General features: G+C 41.5%; 1 protein-coding gene across 1 annotated transcript in view; it reads left to right on the top strand.

Annotated features, from left to right (window-relative positions):
- Positions 1–7,558, top strand: part of adgrb3 (adhesion G protein-coupled receptor B3) — a 396,998-nt gene extending 389,440 nt beyond the window's left edge. Inside the window, 4 exon segments of the mRNA XM_031813016.1 lie at positions 1–10; positions 2,294–2,329; positions 3,424–3,528; positions 6,214–7,558. The exon segment at positions 1–10 is cut by the window's left edge and continues 787 nt beyond it. Coding sequence (XP_031668876.1) covers positions 1–10; positions 2,294–2,329; positions 3,424–3,528; positions 6,214–6,402 — 340 coding nt within the window. The 3' untranslated portion in view covers positions 6,403–7,558.
- Positions 7,559–17,966: the final 10,408 nt, after the last annotated feature.

Here is a 17,966-nt window from a genome sequence, read left to right as displayed (position 1 = left end):
CTCCTTAGAGGTAGGCTGGAGTGGAGAAGACTGTTGAAGTGGTGGGTAACCTTAGAGGTAGGCTGGAGTGGAGAAGACTGTTGAAGTGTTGGATAACCTTAGAGGTAGGCTGGAGTGGAGAAGACTGTTGAAGTGTTGGGTAACCTTAGAGGTAGGCTGGAGTGGAGAAGGCTGTTGAAGTGTTGATTTAACCTTAGAGGTAGGCTGGAGAGGAGAAGACTGTTTAAGTGTTGATTTAACCTTAGAGGTAGGCTGGAGTGGAGAAGAATGTTTAAGTGTTGATTTAACCTTAGAGGTAGGCTGGAGTGGAGAAGAATGTTGAAGTGTTGATTTAACCTTAGAGGTAGGTTGGAGAGGAGAAGACTGTTTAAGTGTTGGGTAACCTTAGAGGTAGGCTGGAGTGGAGAAGACTGTTGAAGTGTTGGATAACCTTAGAGGTAGGCTGGAGTGGAGAAGACTGTTGAAGTGTTGGTTTGACCTTGGAGGTAGGCTGGAGTGGAGACGACTGTTGAAGTGTTGGTTTAACCTTAGAGGTAGGCTGGAGTGGAGAAGACTGTTGAAGTGTTGGTTTAACCTTAGAGGTAGGCTGGAGTGGAGAAGACTGTTGAAGTGTTGGTTTAACCTTATAGGTAGGCTGGAGAAGAGAAGGCTGTTGAAGTGTTGATTTAACCTTAGAGGTAGGCTGGAGAGGAGAAGACTGTTTAAGTGTTGATTTAACCTTAGAGGTAGGCTGGAGTGGAGAAGAATGTTGAAGTGTTGATTTAACCTTAGAGGTAGGTTGAAGAGGAGAAGACTGTTTAAGTGTTGGGTAACCTTAGAGGTAGGCTGGAGTGGAGAAGACTGTTGAAGTGTTGGATAACCTTAGAGGTAGGCTGGAGTGGAGAAGACTGTTGAAGTGTTGGTTTGACCTTGGAGGTAGGCTGGAGTGGAGACGACTGTTGAAGTGTTGGTTTAACCTTAGAGGTAGGCTGGAGTGGAGAAGACTGTTGATGTGTTGGTTTAACCTTAGAGGTAGGCTGGAGTGGAGAAGACTGTTGAAGTGTTGGGTAACCTTATAGGTAGGCTAGAGTGGAGAAGACTGTTGAAGTGTTGGGTAACCTTAGAGGTAGGCTGGAGTGGAGAAGACTGTTGAAGTGTTGGGTAACCTTAGAGGTAGGCTGGAGTGGAGAAGACTGTTGAAATGTTGGATAACCTTAGAGGTAGACTGGAGTGGAGAAGACTGTTGAAGTGTTGGTTTGACCTTGGAGGTAGACTGGAATGGAGAAGACTGTTGAAGTGTTAATTTGACCTTGGAGGTAGGCTGGAGTGGAGAAGACTGTTGAAGTGTTGGGTAACCTTATAGGTAGGCTAGAGTGGAGAAGACTGTTGAAGTGTTGGGTAACCTTAGAGGTAGGCTGGAGTGGAGAAGACTGTTGAAATGTTGGATAACCTTAGAGGTAGACTGGAGTGGAGAAGACTGTTGAAGTGTTGGTTTGACCTTGGAGGTAGACTGGAGTGGAGAAGACTGTTGAAGTGTTAATTTGACCTTGGAGGTAGGCTGGAGTGGAGAAGACTGTTGAAGTGTTGGTTTAACCTTAGAGGTAGGCTGGAGTGGAGAAGACTGTTGAAGTGTTGATTTGACCTTGGAGGTAGGCTGGAGTGGAGAAGACTGTTGAAGTGTTGGATAACCTTAGAGGTAGGCTGGAGTGGAGAAGACTGTTGAAGTGTTGGTTTGACCTTGGAGGTAGGCTGGAGTGGAGACGACTGTTGAAGTGTTGGTTTAACCTTAGAGGTAGGCTGGAGTGGAGAAGACTGTTGAAGTGTTGATTTAACCTTAGAGGTAGGCTGGAGTGGAGAAGGCTGTTGAAGTGTTGATTTAACCTTAGAGGTAGGCTGGAGTGGAGAAGACTGTTGAAGTGTTGGGTAACCTTAGAGGTAGGCTGGAGTGGAGAAGACTGTTGAAGTGTTGGATTAACCTTAGAGGTAGGCTGGAGTGGAGAAGGCTGTTGAAGTGTTGGGTAACCTTAGAGGTAGGCTGGAGTGGAGAAGACTGTTGAAGTGTTGGTTTAAGTAAATTAAGGTTTTGTTTGTTGTTATGTTCCACAGAGGTAAATACAGAATGAATGTGTAGCTGTGTTCAAGTGAGAAGATCGTCACGTTGTTGCCATAAAATAAAATGGGCTTATTTTGTCATGGTTAGAATGCTATTTAGTGTTCATTAATATAATTAGAATTTCTATAGTATTCAGAAGTTAATGACCCCTCATGTTAACAGACTGTCTAATTATCCGCAATATGTTTGTTTTGTCTTCAGAGAAGAAAATCGCGCTACCAAGATCTGGACTTTGAAGTAAGTCAATTTACTGGTTGGCACAGTGCATGCTTCAGGCTTTTGTTGTTACACTGAGCATTTGTGTTCGCCCTACCCTTTAATTTACTACTGTTGTTACACTGAGCATTTGTGTTTGCCCTACCCTTTAATTTACTACTGTTGTTACACTGAGCATTTGTGTTCGCCCTACCCTTTAATTTACTACTGTTGTTACACTGAGCATTTGTGTTCGCCCTACCCTTTAATTTACTACTGTTGTTACACTGAGCATTTGTGTTCGCCCTACCCTTTAATTTACTACTGTTGTTACACTGAGCATTTGTGTTCGCCCTACCCTTTAATTTACTACTGTTGTTACACTGAGCATTTGTGTTCGCCCTACCCTTTAATTTACTACTGTTGTTACATTGAGCATTTGTGTTTGCCCTACCCTTTAATTTACTACTGTTGTTACACTGAGCATTTGTGTTTACCCTACCCTTTAATTTTACTACTACCTTGTGTAGCACTTAAGCTTATTGGAGTAACATGGTTTTGACACAAAACAGATGTATTGATGTGTGGCGTAGTTAAGGTAAAAGCAACGCTGTCAATCTAAACCCGTACAGGGCCGCCAGCAAATCTCCCCTGCTCATGTTGTTCCCCCCCATCTCCTACATACATCCATCGGCTATGAGTTGATTTGAAAACTGTTACGCTTTATGAGGTCACATGTACATTTCACACCTGACTTCTGCACTTTTTCTATGGAAAATATGACATTGGCTGACAGCCCAAGACACAAATGTCTCACACCACTTCTGTGGGTTTATTCCATTTCTCCATCAAATTTGTGTAATCTGACTATTCTGCATAAATGCAAAAGGTAGATTTGATAATAAAATTGGCCATAAATTATATGTAATTACTCAACTGGCTTACATTATATGCAAAAAAATCCTTAAACGACATTGGCCCCTTTAATATGTCTCAGGCTTGCCGTAATACCATTGGCAGATGAAATGCTTTTCAGAAAGGTGTACGGGTTGGAGAGGATAACACATTGCATTATAATCTCCATCCTATTATTGGCTTTGATTTCCAAACCAAAAACGAACCCCTTGCCATTGCAGAAAGTCATGCACACCAGGAAAAGACACATGGAGCTGTTCCAAGAACTGAATCAGAAATTTCAAACCCTGGATCGATTTCAAGACATACCAAATATGGGCAGCATGGTGAGTAATAATACCAGGAACAGGAAATCAGCAGTAACAGGAAATGGTGAAGGGCAGAGGGAGATGATTGGTCAGCGGTCGTCTGTTGTAGACCAATTACAGCGCTGGAGGAGATCCAGGTGGGGTGATTGGTCGAAGCTGGTGGTTGTCGACCAATTAGAGTATAAAACAAGATAATGTCAGGATAGATAGTCTTTTTAGATGTCCATCCGCTCAGCAACACACTTAGTGAGTCATTGAGCAAATTAACAGATCCAGTGACATGGCCCTATACCTAACAGGCCTGCCAGCTGCTACTGGTGAGGGGGTTCAGTGACATGGTCCTATACCTAGCAGGCCTGCCAGCTGCTACTGGTGAGGGGGTTCAGTGACATGGTCCTATACCTAGCAGGCCTGCCAGCTGCTACTGGTGAGGGGGTTCAGTGACATGGCCCTATACCTAGCAGGCCTGCCAGCTGCTACTGGTGAGGGGGTTCAGTGACATGGTCCTATACCTAGCAGGCCTGCCAGCTGCTACTGGTGAGGGGGTTTAGTGACATGGTCCTATACCTAACAGGCCTGCCAGCTGCTACTGGTGAGGGGGTTCAGTGACATGGCCCTATACCTAACAGGCCTGCCAGCTGCTACTGGTGAGGGGGTTCAGTGACATGGCCCTATACCTAACAGGCCTGCCAGCTGCTACTGGTGAGGTGGGGGACTAGTCTCTAGTTGAGAGATCCTGTCTGAGAGAGGGTAGGCATTATCTAATTTAGGCAGTCTGCAGATTCACTCCTCTCCTACTTCTCAACCATATTGAAGGAGAAGGTCCAAGGTCCCTCTACTCGGACAAGGATGCAAGGAATCGAGAAAAGGATCCTGCTTGGCTCTCTTTACCACCACCCAGCAAATTGGGGAGGGGGGGGGGGGGGTGGCAAGGTTAAGACTATGTACCATAGATGTATTGAAAAGAGCCACTGTGAGATGGTTGTCTGTCGTGGTAGTCCATCTGAATTAGTGTTCATCCATTCAAATCCAGATGTGTATCATTCAAGAGACCAGACATGGTCATTCAGGATTGATCACTACTGAGTGAATGCTTTCTGCATTGCTTTCTGCACTGTATCCTGGGAAATTGGCCTGTTGACCAAAACACACTCAGGCCTATTGTTGTGTGAGAATAGTGTCAGCTCTGCGGCATGCAAGTAGGCAGGCAGGCAGTTAGCCCCTCGGCCTGCCATGTCATGTAATCTTCTCTCTCTTCTCTCACATTTCAATCAGCCCCACTGCACAGTGTAATTCTCTGCTTGTTGCTTAGTAACCACCACAGGGACATTTATATAGAAAACGACATCCCTTTGTTTCTCTTTTTTTTTCTTCTGGAATAAATGTACTGCAGTGTTTGCTGGGCTGGCTGAATAAATGTACTGCAGTGTTGGCTCGGCTGGCTGAATAAATGTACTGCAGTGCTGGCTGGGCTGGCAGATTAAATGTACTGCAGTGTTGGCTGGACTGGCTGATTAAATGTACTGCAGTGCTGGCTGGTCTAGTTGAATAAATGTACTGCAGTGTTGGCTGGGCTGGCTGATTAAATGTACTGCAGTGCTGGCTGGGCTGGCTGATTAAATGTACTGCAGTGCTGGCTGGACTGGCTGATTCAATGTACTGCAGTGCTGGCTGGGCTGGCTGATTAAATGTACTGCAGTGCTGGCTGGGCTGGCTGATTAAATGTACTGCAGTCCTGGCTGGGCTGGCTGATTAAATGTACTGCAGTGTTGGCTGGGCTGGCTGATTAAATGTACTGCAGTGCTGGCTGGACTGGCTGATTCAATGTACTGCAGTGCTGGCTGGGCTGGCTGATTAAATGTACTGCAGTGCTGGCTGGGCTGGCAGATTAAATGTACTGCAGTGCTGGCTGGGCTGGCTGAATAGCTGGCAGGCTCCAGAGCTTCAGACAACATTAGTGACCGTTGTGTGTTCCCTGACTGCATAGTAACAGCTCCGATAGCTCGCTGTCCCATTTGACTCCCTACTAGTCTCTTTGTGAGTGTCAGTGAGAGTACATCCAGATTATGGGAACAGAACGGCACACAGTCAGACACAGTGGAAGCTCATCCTCTAGTTCCTCTTCACCGTTATTCAGCTGGAAGGGAACGCACTATTCATTTGATTTCTTCCATGATATAATCTAACCATATTATTCACATTTGAGATACTTATCATTACCTTTTGTTTCGTACACTTCTCATAGAACCATTACACCATTAATATGCTCTACCAGAACATTAGTTGAGGTGATCAATGCATAGAGGCAGTACAGCATGATTCAAAGTCTCTGCATAATCCATTGTTTTGCTACACTTTATAATAACTTTCATGGATAATCCATTATAACTTTCATATTAATGTTTATAAATGTTTTAAAGTGATGAAATTCAAATGTATTTAACCAATGTTACCCAATGTTTAAGAAGAAGAACTGTAACCAGTGACAGTGAGGCATGCTCCCTTCTAAGTAATAACCCTCACATATCCCTGTATGTATATATCCCTGACCCTATCCTATATATCACATATAAAGGATATGTGGTATAACATATAGTAACAACTTATAGTGAACCATGTTTAGTGACTGTAAGGCATGCTACCTGCTATGTCCTGCTATGTCCCTGTCCATATCTGCTGCTAACCTGTCCCTGTCCTCCCAAGGACAAGGCCATGGCCAACAAGAACCCCTGGGAGAGCTACAACCCAGCCTGTGAGTACCAGAACTACGCCAGTATGAATGCACTAGACCCTGACCCCAAGGACTCTCTGGAGATGACCGCAGCAGAGTGGGAGAAGTGTGTCAATCTCCCCTTAGACGTCCAGGAAGGAGACTTCCAGACAGAGGTCTGATCTGATCTGATCTAAACAAACCAGGAAATGAGTCCAAAATGGCACCCTATTCCCAATGAAGTGCACTACTTATGACCAGGTCCTATAGGCCTCTTTTTCACCAGTACCCTAAGGGCTCTTTTGAACAGGACTCATAGGGCTCTGGTCAAAAGTAGTGCACTATATAGGGAATAGGGTGACATGTTGGATGCACTCCAGGAAGGAGACTTCCAGGAAGTAAAAACCAGGAAGAGGAAAACCAGGAGAAAAATGATAACCAGGACATGGAGGAAAGGGGAAAGGATGTATTTTGCACTGAAAAAATGGACAGACTGTCCTAACAGCCTTGGCCTAGTACATATCTGGATCTAAAGGAGGATGACAAGGACATGATGTGCCAATACCATTTAAGAGGAAAACACAGAGGACAGGAGGAAAAAATACAACAAAAAATACAACAAAAATCATCAGTGTTACTTTTTGTATTCTCACTAGTGTACTTAGTGCAGCGGGCCAGCCAGGTGGGTGTACAATATTTACCATCATGTGTTTCAGAGTACCCATGGTAAGAAGAATTGGTTTCAAAAAGGTGAAAATCTTTCTAGATGAATAAACCTCAAAAGCTAAATGAAGACATAATACAATGTCAATCCCAGCTTCGTTGGATCCAGTTTTATATTTCACAAAACTGGACCCTGGAAGCACAATGTATATATTTATGCAGGTTTTTAAAAAGTTTATAACAAGTCTGTTTGGCCATTACTATACTTTTTACTTTATAATATAAAATATATATGAGCGAGAGTGTCAGGCAAAGAGGACTTTTCTGTCATATAAAGATGAATGTTTGTCAAAGCTACATTCTTCATTGCTTTAAATGCAATAAAGGTAATACTCACTTTTGTATGAATAATATATTTCACAAACTTTAATACTGCAGAATCTTGCTTGAAGAATCTCGGCTAAAACTCTCTCATCTGCAGCCCTGTATAAAATATTTAAAAATGAAAAATGTTGTATGGTGTAAATAAACTTTTGTCTACATATGTTTTACTTGTGCCAATTTATTTTAATGAGAAGAAAATGCCAACTTGATCAAGCGTTATATAGCGTTATAAAATGTTAACGTTTGAACAAGGAATGTAAATAAAAGAGGACATGTGTTCGTACTGCTTCAGAGAACGTGTCAAGTCTATCTGGTGGTCATGCCTTTGTCAGACGTATTGCTCTTTAAACCAACAGGTTCTCCTCAGAAGCCCCGTTTATACCTTGTGCTAACATTTTTTATTTAACAAATTTTCAATGACGGCTTAAGAAACAGTGTGTCGTTCTGCCTGTTCAGGGCCTAGTGGTTAGAGTGTTGGACTAGTAACTGGAAGGTTGCAAGTTCAAACCCCCGAGCTGACAAGGTACAAATCTGTCGTTCTGCCCCTGAACAGGCAGTTAACCCACTGTTCCTAGGCCGTCATTGAAAATAAGAATTTGTTCTTAACTGACTTGCCTAGTTAAATAAAGGTGCTGGTTACTGGCCCAACACTCTAACCACTAGGCTACCTGCTGGTTACTGGCCCAACGCTCTAACCACTAGGCTACCTGCTGGTTACTGGCCCAACACTCTAACCACTAGGCTACCTGCTGGTTACTGGCCCAACACTCTAACCACTAGGCTACCTGCTGGTTACTGGCCCAACACTCTAACCACTAGGCTACCTGCTGGTTACTGGCCCAACGCTCTAACCACTAGGCTACCTGCTGGTTACTGGCCCAACACTCTAACCACAAGGCTACCTGCTGGTTACTGGCCCAACGCTCTAACCACTAGGCTACCTGCTGGTTACTGGCCCAACGCTCTAACCACTAGGCTACCTGATGGTTACTGGCCCAACGCTCTAACCACTAGGCTACCTGCCTGCTGCTCCATCAGACTTCATTCATGGTAAATGCTGCATATGTCAACTCAATGGGAAATGACCTTTACATTTTGATCTGTAACGCTTCAGCCATCCAGACTGACTAGAGACCTACGTTTCTCTGATACCTTTGTAATAGTACTGTAATTACACTAGTAACAACATTGTATTAATGTTGTTAGCGTGTCACAGACATGAGTGAAGACATTATACTGTACATTGATATACAGTGGTGTAAACCTATGGAAATAACAGAACATTGATATGAGGTAGTGGAGACCTACAGTTATTATTAGGAACAGTCAGAGAGATACTGAACAGAACATTGATATGAGGTAGTGGAGACCTACAGTTATTATTAGGAACAGTCAGAGAGATACTGAACAGAACATTGATATGAGGTAGTGGAGACCTACAGTTATTATTAGGAACAGTCAGAGAGATACTGAACAGAACATTGATATGAGGTAGTGGAGACCTACAGTTATTATTAGGAACAGTCAGAGAGATACTGAACAGAACATTGATATGAGGTAGTGGAGACCTACAGTTATTATTAGGAACAGTCAGAGAGATACTGAACAGAACATTGATATGAGGTAGTGGAGACCTACAGTTATTATTAGGAACAGTCAGAGAGATACTGAACAGAACATTGATATGAGGTAGTGGAGACCTACAGTTATTATTAGGAACAGTCAGAGAGATACTGAACAGAACATTGATATGAGGTAGTGGAGACCTACAGTTATTATTAGGAACAGTCAGAGAGATACTGAACAGAACATTGATATGAGGTAGTGGAGACCTACAGTTATTATTAGGAACAGTCAGAGAGATACTGAACAGAACATTGATATGAGGTAGTGGAGACCTACAGTTATTATTAGGAACAGTCAGAGAGTTATAAAAGCACTTATAAACTGGGTGGTTAGAGCCCTGAATGCTGATTGGCTGACAGCCGTGGTATATCAGACCATATACCACAGGTATGACAAAACATTTATTTGTACTGCTGTAATTACGTTGGTAACCAGTTTAAAATAGCAATAAGGCACCTCGGGGGTTTGTGGTATATGGCCAATATACCACGGCTAAGGGCTGTATCCAGGCCGCGATGCGTTGTGCCTAAGAACAGTCCTTAGCCGGGGTGTATTGGCCATATACCACACCCCCTCGTGCCTTATTGCTTAAATATATACTGTTATATGTTGGTGGTGGTATACTGCATATTTAGTAATGGTTTTGATGCAGTGTTGAAAAATAGTTTATAGTTAGGGGTCAAATCAGTTATCACATCTCAGTGGAATCCCACATCGTGAGCAGATTGTATAGTTTCTTTAGGAATCAAATTAAAAATGACTGGCAGATTTCTGTCATTATTTTAAATACAGGAAGACAGGCGACATAGAGCAGCTATGAATTGCAGTGCAGAAGTGGATGTCCCCATATGTTTTAAATGACTGGCCCCAGAGCCCTTCTACTCTGTCTTCACTGTCACTGTCCTCTGAAATAAATGTCAGGGGTTGTAGATTAGTAGTCATCGCTGCCCTCGTTTAATCTGTCACCTCACCTCTTACTCTCCCTGTGTGTCAGTCTAGCAGCCTGCATTCTCTCTCTCTCTCTCTCTCTCTCTCTCTCTCTCTCTCTCTCTCTCTCTCTCTCTCTCTCTCTCTCTCTCTCTCTCTCACTCTCTCACTCTCTCACCTCTTACTCTCCCTGTGTGTCAGTCTAGCAGCCTGCATTCCCTCTCTCTCTCTCTCTCTCTCTCTCACACTCACTCACTCACTCACTCTCTCACTCTCTCACCTCTTACTCTCCCTGTGTGCCAGTCTAGCAGCCTGCATTCCCCCTCTCTCTCTCTCTCTCTCTCTCTCTCTCTCTCTCTCTCTCTCTCTCTCTCTCTCTCTCTCTCTCTCTCTCTCTCTCTCTCACTCACTCACTCTCTCACTCTCACACCTCTTACTCTCCCTGTGTGCCAGTCTAGCAGCCTGCATTCCCCCCCTCTCTCTCTCTCTCTCTCTCTCTCTCTCTCTCTCTCTCTCTCTCACTCACTCACTCACTCACTCACACTCTCTCTCTCTCACCACTTCAATACACTGTATCTGATTTCTGACTTTAGCAGCCAGCTAACTTTCCCACTCTAATAGGTTTTATGTGCATGCGCTGTGCCTCCAGAAGGTTAACTGGATAAGATCAGGCAGATTTGGCTCGGGGACTGATGGGAAGGTTGTGTGTGTTTGTCTCTGTGTGTGGGGGGGGGGGTCTTGTTTGTCCTGTCTGATGGGCCCGGTCTGGCCTAGCCTGCATTACGACAGCAGACACTGAAAGAGCATCAGTGTTACCTCTCAGGGGAACAGACATCCACCCACGAGCAGGAGAAGGAGACAGAGGAAGAAAAGGAGGAGGAGACAGAGGAAGAAAAGGAGGAGAGAGAGGAAGAAAAGGAGGAGGAGACAGAGGAAGAAAAGGAGGAGGAGACAGAGGAAGAAAAGGAGGAGGAGAAGGTGAGCCTACATTATTGAAAGCCTGCCAATCTGATGGGGGAGGAGATGAGGAGATAGAGGAGGGGGAGGAGGAGGTAGAGGAAAGGAAAAGGAGGTAGGATGTGGAAAAGTCATATGGTCTTCCTGTGGCTGTACCTGACAGCACTAGACCTCCTCAGGCCCCGCTGGAGGGGCTGAAAGCCCAGGCTAAGTTAAAGTCATCTACCTTTGTCCCCCACAACAATGATCTCCAGCAGCCGGCCGGCCAGCCATTTAAAACGGTGATCTAAAGCTCACCCCACTGTCATCGACATATTCCCCTGGTGTCCAAAACCCTCAAAGCTTTTCCGCCAGGTCTAGAAGTCCCCAACTTCTGATTGACAGACATTAGTATGCATTAAAGTCACCATAGATCTAGTGGGAGTTCCCTGTGTAATGGCCAGATCACAGGAAATTGTCTGTTCATTCTGCTCTACCTGGGCTTGTTCTATGTCACTTTTAAAAATAGGTCGTCCACTCTTTTCAGCTTCAACTGATTTTGGTTAAATCTTCAAATGAAAACTTGTATTTATTTTGGTGTTCAGAAGTGCAATGGTTTCAACAGTATTTTAGAAGGGGATTGAGAAAATGTTTTTTCTCTTATACACATGGATTGGTTATACAGGTAGTGTACAGGAAGGCTACTGTATGTTGGCATATTTATCATAATTATACACCTTTTCCAGCTAATTCAACTATCAGCCATGGCCACTGGATCAGGGTTTCCTTGGGAAGAGGATACATGTTTCAGAGTAGCTATGCTATTCTACTTTCTGTCAGATTAGGTGCTAGTAGAAATAACACTGTTGAACCAGAGCGCCTTGTATTCTTCAAAGAAGCCTCAATGTCATGGGTTATTTTCAGTCAGAATGGATGCCACTTCAGCCAATGGCTTTTATCCTGAAATAAACAAGGATGTTTCACTGCACATTTGGATCCCTGATGAAAGGTGTTATTTACGACACTCCATTAATTCATCACTGTTCATTGGCCTGGTTTAATACCAGTCATCTGTCTGTCAAAACACACGCACCAAAACACACACACACATACACACATACACACACACATACACACACATGCACATACACACACATACACACACACACACACACATACACATACACACACATACACACACATACACGTACACACACATACACACACACACACACACACACTCACACACATACACACACACACACACACAAACATACACACACACACACACACACACACATATATACACCCACACACGCGCACACACGCACAATAACACACACTCACCCACGTACGAGCACACACAGAGACACAAAAACGTACACACATACACACACGGATGGACGCACGCACGCCAGACGCATGCAGGCACCCACCCACCCACCCACCCACCCACCCACACACACACACTTACACACACGCATGTGCTTCAACACACATGTTTACGTTCACAGACTGAAGTGAGCATCTGCTCAGAAAAACACCCATATCTCCTACCAAGCCCCCACCATCCACCCCTTCTCTGTGTCCTCGTATGACCGCAGCAGACCCCTTCTACCTCTTCTCTAGACCCCCGTCCATCAAAAATAATAACATGAGTAATAATGTCATCCTTTGCAGAGTAAGTACAGTTGGGAGAAATACATGAGAAAGAAACCTACGCCTCCCCTCCAACCCTCATCTCTGTTCTCATGTGACCAGACCACTTCTACCTCTTCTCTAGACCCCCGTCCATCAAATATAATAATACTGTCTCATCCTTTGCTTTTCAATACGGTAAGTGCATTTGAGAGAAAGGTGGGCGGGAGGAACCTGAGCCTCCGCCTCCAACCCTCCACTGTATCCTGGTGTAACCAGAAACCTCTGGAACCTCCCCCTCCAACCCTCCACTGTATCCTGGTATGACCAGAAACCTCTGCAACCTCCCCCTCCAACCCTCCACTGTATCCTGGTGTGACCAGAAATCTCTGCAACCTCCCCCTCCAACCCTCCACTGTATCCTGGTGTAACCAGAAACCTCTGCAACCTCTCCCCTAAAGCCAAATCCATCAACATGTCATCCTTATAATGTTAACATAATGTCAACCTTATGATACTGTCATCCTTATAATGTCATCCTTATCATAATGTCATCCTTATAATAATGTCATCCTTATCATAATGTCATCCTTATAATAATGTCATCCTTATCATAATGTCATCCTTATAATAATGTCATCCTTATAATGTCATCCATTAACATAATGTCGACCTTATAATGTCATCCTTATAATAATGTCATCCATCAACATAATGTAATTCTTATGTCATCCTTAAAATAATGTCATCCATCAACATAAAGTCATCCTTATAATAATGTCATCCATCAACATAAAGTCATCCTTATAATGTCATCCTTATAATAATGTCATCCATCAACATAAAGTCATCCTTATAATAATGTCATCCATCAACATAAAGTCATCCTTATAATAATGTCATCCATCAACATAAAGTCATCCTTATAATAATGTCATTCATCAACATAAAGTCATCCTTATAATAATGTCATTCATCAACATAGTCATCCTTATAATAATGTCATCCATCAACATAAAGTCATCCTTATAAAGTCATCCTTATGATAATGTCATCCATCAACATAAAGTCATCCTTATAATAATGTCATCTATCAACATAAAGTCATCCTTATAATAATGTCATATATCAACATAAAGTCATCCTTATAATAATGTCATCTATCAACATAAAGTCATCCTTATAATAATGTCATCCATAAACATAAAGTCATCCTTATAATAATGTCATCCATCAACATAAAGTCATCCTTATAATGTCATCCTTATAATAATGTCATTCATCAACATAAAGTCATCCTTATAATAATGTCATCCATCAACATAAAGTCATCCTTATAATGTCATCCTTATAATAATGGCATTCATCAACATAAAGTCATCCTTATAATAATGTCATGCATCAACATAAAGTCATCCTTATAATGGCATTCATCAACATAAAGTCATCCTTATAATAATGTCATCCATCAACATAAAGTCATCCTTATAAAGTCATCCTTATGATAATGTCATCCATCAACATAAAGTCATCCTTATAATAATGTAATCTATCAACATAAAGTCATCCTTATAATAATGTCATTCATCAACATAAAGTCATCCTTATAATGTCATTCATCAACATAAAGTCATCCTTATAATGTCATCCTTATAATAATGTCATTCATCAACATAAAGTCATCCTTATAATAATGTCATCCATCAACATAAAGTCATCCTTATAATGTCATCCTTATAATAATGGCATTCATCAACATAAAGTCATCCTTATAATAATGTCATGCATCAACATAAAGTCATCCTTATAATGGCATTCATCAACATAAAGTCATCCTTATAATAATGTCATCCATCAACATAAAGTCATCCTTATAAAGTCATCCTTATGATAATGTCATCCATCAACATAAAGTCATCCTTATAATTATGTAATCTATTAACATAAAGTCATCCTTATAATAATGTCATCCATCAACATAAAGTCATCCTTATAATAATGTCATCCATCAACATAAAGTCATCCTTATAATGTCATCCTTATAATAATGTCATCCATCAACATAAAGTCATCCTTATAATAATGTCATCCATCAACATAAAGTCATCCTTATAATGTCATCCTTATAATAATGTCATCCATCAACATAAAGTCATCCTTATAATGTCATCCTTATAATAATGTCATCCATCAACATAAAGTCATCCACATAATGTCATCCTTATAATAATGTCATCCATCAACATAAAGTCATCCTTATAATGTCATCCTTATAATAATGTCATCCATCAACATAAAGTCATCCACATAATGTCATCCTTATAATAATGTCATCCATCAACATAAAGTCATCCTTATAATGTCATCCTTATAATAATGTCATCCATCAACATAAAGTCATCCTTATAATGTCATCCTTATAATAATGTCATCCATCAACATAAAGTCATCCTTATAATGTCATCCTTATAATAATGTCATCCACATAAAGTCATCCTTATAATGTCATCCTTATAATAATGTCATCCATCAACATAAAGTCATCCTTATAATGTCATCCTTATAATAATGTCATCAACATAAAGTCATCCTTATAATGTCATCCTTATAATAATGTCATCCATCAACATAAAGTCATCCTTATAATAATGTCATCCATCAACATAATGTCATCCTTATAATAATGTCATCCATCAACATAAAGTCATCCTTATAATGTCATCCTTATAATAATGTCATCCATCAACATAAAGTCATCCTTATAAAGTCATCCTTATAATAATGTCATCCATCAACATAAAGTCATCCTTATAATGTCATCCTTATAATAATGTCAACCATCAACATAATGTCATCCTTATAATAATGTCATCCATCAACATAAAGTCATCCTTATAATAATGTCCAACTTGACCCTTTTTTATTTACAGTATTATATCTTTTATATTTCTATTTATAATTGTAAATATATAAATAAAGTTATTATATTCTACAGAATATGAATGATTGAATTAGTTAAGCACAATGCATATAATAATGTAATCCAGACCTTATACAGTAATTGATATCTGGCTGAGAAACACTTAATTATTTTTATTTAACCTTTCTTTAACTATTAAAGTCAGTTAAGAACTAATTCTTCTTTACAATGCCGTCCTACACCGGCCAAACCCTGACAACGCTGGGCCAATTGTGAGCCGCCCTATGGGACTTCCAATCACGGCCGGTTGTGATACAGCCTGGATTCGAACCAAGGTGTCTGTAGTGACACCCTGGTGTTACCTTTATTTAACTATAAAACATGTCTGGAATCCCTGCTTTCTCCATCCTTGTTTCCTTAATTCCTCTGAAATTTCATTGGAGGAGGTCTCAGGGTCTCCTCCAATTCTCTTTCAGAAGAATGTCAAGGACAGAGGAAGCAAGGATTTGACGGCTGGTAATGTTTATTTTATTTCAACTATATTTGTCCAGGTAGTGTCACTGAGCTCAAATCTATCGGTCAAGAGAGACCTTGAAAAAGACACAGCTTCAGTCAAATGACATCAAATAAAATTGTATTTGTCACATGCGCCACATACAACTGATATAGACTTCACCGTAAAATGCTTTCTTACGAGCCCTTCCAAACAATACAACATTTAAAAATAAAAATAAAATAGTAACTAACACAAGAGGATTTATATAAAACACACAAGAACAGAACTACAGTATATACAGTACAAGGAGTACTAGTACCAGATCAATGTGGAGCTATATACAGGGAGTACCAGTACCAGATCAATGTGGAGCTATAAACAGGGAGTACCAGTACCAGATCAATGTGGAGCTATATACAGGGAGTACCAGTACCAGATCAATGTGGAGCTATATACAGGGAGTACCAGTACCAAATCAATGTGGAGCTATATACAGGGAGTACCAGTACCAGATCAATGTGGAGCTATATACAGGGAGTACCAGTACCAAATCAATGTGGAGCTATATACAGGGAGTACCAGTACCAAATCAATGTGGAGCTATAAACAGGGAGAATCAGATCAATGTGGAGCTATATACAGGGAGTACCAGTACCAAATCAATGTGGAGCTATAAACAGGGAGAATCAGATCAATGTGGAGCTATATACAGGGAGTACCAGTACAAGATCAATGTGGAGCTATATACAGGGAGTACCAGTACCAAATCAATGTGGAGCTATAAACAGGGAGAATCAGATCAATGTGGAGCTATATACAGGGAGTACCAGTACCAGATCAATGTGGAGCTATATACAGGGAGTACCAGTACCAAATCAACGTGCAGAGATCTGAGGTATTTGAGGTAAATATGTACATGAAGGCAGGGTAAAGCGACTAGGCATCAGGATTGATAATAATAAGGTATTTGAGGTAAAGCAGGAAGGCAGGGTAAAGAGACTAGGCATCAGGATAGATAATAATAAGGTATTTGAGGTAAAGCAGGAAGGCAGGATAAAGTGACTAGGCATCAGGATAGATAATAATAAGGTATTTGAGGTAGATATGTACATGAAGGCAGGGTAAAGTGACTAGGCATCAGGATAGATAATAATAAGGTATTTGAGGTAGATATGTACATGAAGGCAGGGTAAAGTGACTAGGCATCAGGATAGATAATAATAAGAGTAAAATAAAGAACAGAGTAGCAGCAGTCAATTCTGAGTGTAAAAGTGTGTTTGTGTTGTCAGTCAGCGTGCGTGTGTGTGTGTGTGTGTGTGTGTGTGTGTGTGTGTGTGTGTGTGTGTGTGTGTGGTATCTCCCTTCCATCTGTTGTATTGAGGGAGTTGTTAGTTAGTTAGTTACTGTTAGTTAGTTAATGAAGCATATATTTATCATCTCTCCTCTCTGGTCCTTAGTGTATGTAGCTCTTTAACCCTTAAGGATTAAGGAAAGTTCTATACAATTACTCAAATGTGTAAAATTCCAGACCAAAGCGTTTGTAATGATCTCAGTATAAGGCTCTGCAGAAGCCCACAGAGTTAGGAATGGCAGAGAGAGAAAGCTGTGTATAGGGAAGTGGTTTTCTATTTTTGTGACCTCCATCTCTCTAGCAATTATCACTGTCACCATGGCAACCATTAGGCCAACTCTCACTCCAAGCAGTATGTTACAGACCTGGGTTCAAATACTATTTCCAATCAATTCAAATACTTGATCTATGTTTGATTGAGCTTGATTGGCGGATGCCCCCCGTTGATCCCAGTAGATGTACTCTTTGTGGGTGTTCTCTATAGAACAAGGCTCAAACCCCTTCCAATCCTATACCGTTCATAGATCACTTCCTCTCTCACTCTTCTGCCTGACTATAGAGAAGCGGTCTTCAGTAAATTCCAGACCACTAGCAGCTTACAACTTATTTCCAGGGGAGATTCAAAGAAACACATTCAACTGCTAACCTTTCTAGTGAAAGGTAGCAGTAGCCACTGCAGGAAGCTTGGTGGGTGACCTTTCTGCAGCCGAACGATAATGATGTTACCAGGAGGATTATTCAAATCCCTTTCAAGGCAAAGAGGTTGAATTGAGACACGTTGGTCAGTGATAATAACAAGCCCATG

Source organism: Oncorhynchus kisutch, unplaced genomic scaffold (genome assembly GCF_002021735.2).
Source record: "Oncorhynchus kisutch isolate 150728-3 unplaced genomic scaffold, Okis_V2 Okis04b-Okis11a_hom, whole genome shotgun sequence".
Classification (NCBI taxonomy): Eukaryota; Metazoa; Chordata; class Actinopteri; order Salmoniformes; family Salmonidae; genus Oncorhynchus; species Oncorhynchus kisutch.
The sequence above is the reverse complement of the archived record's forward strand: the minus strand, read 5'-3'. Positions and strand labels throughout refer to the sequence as shown.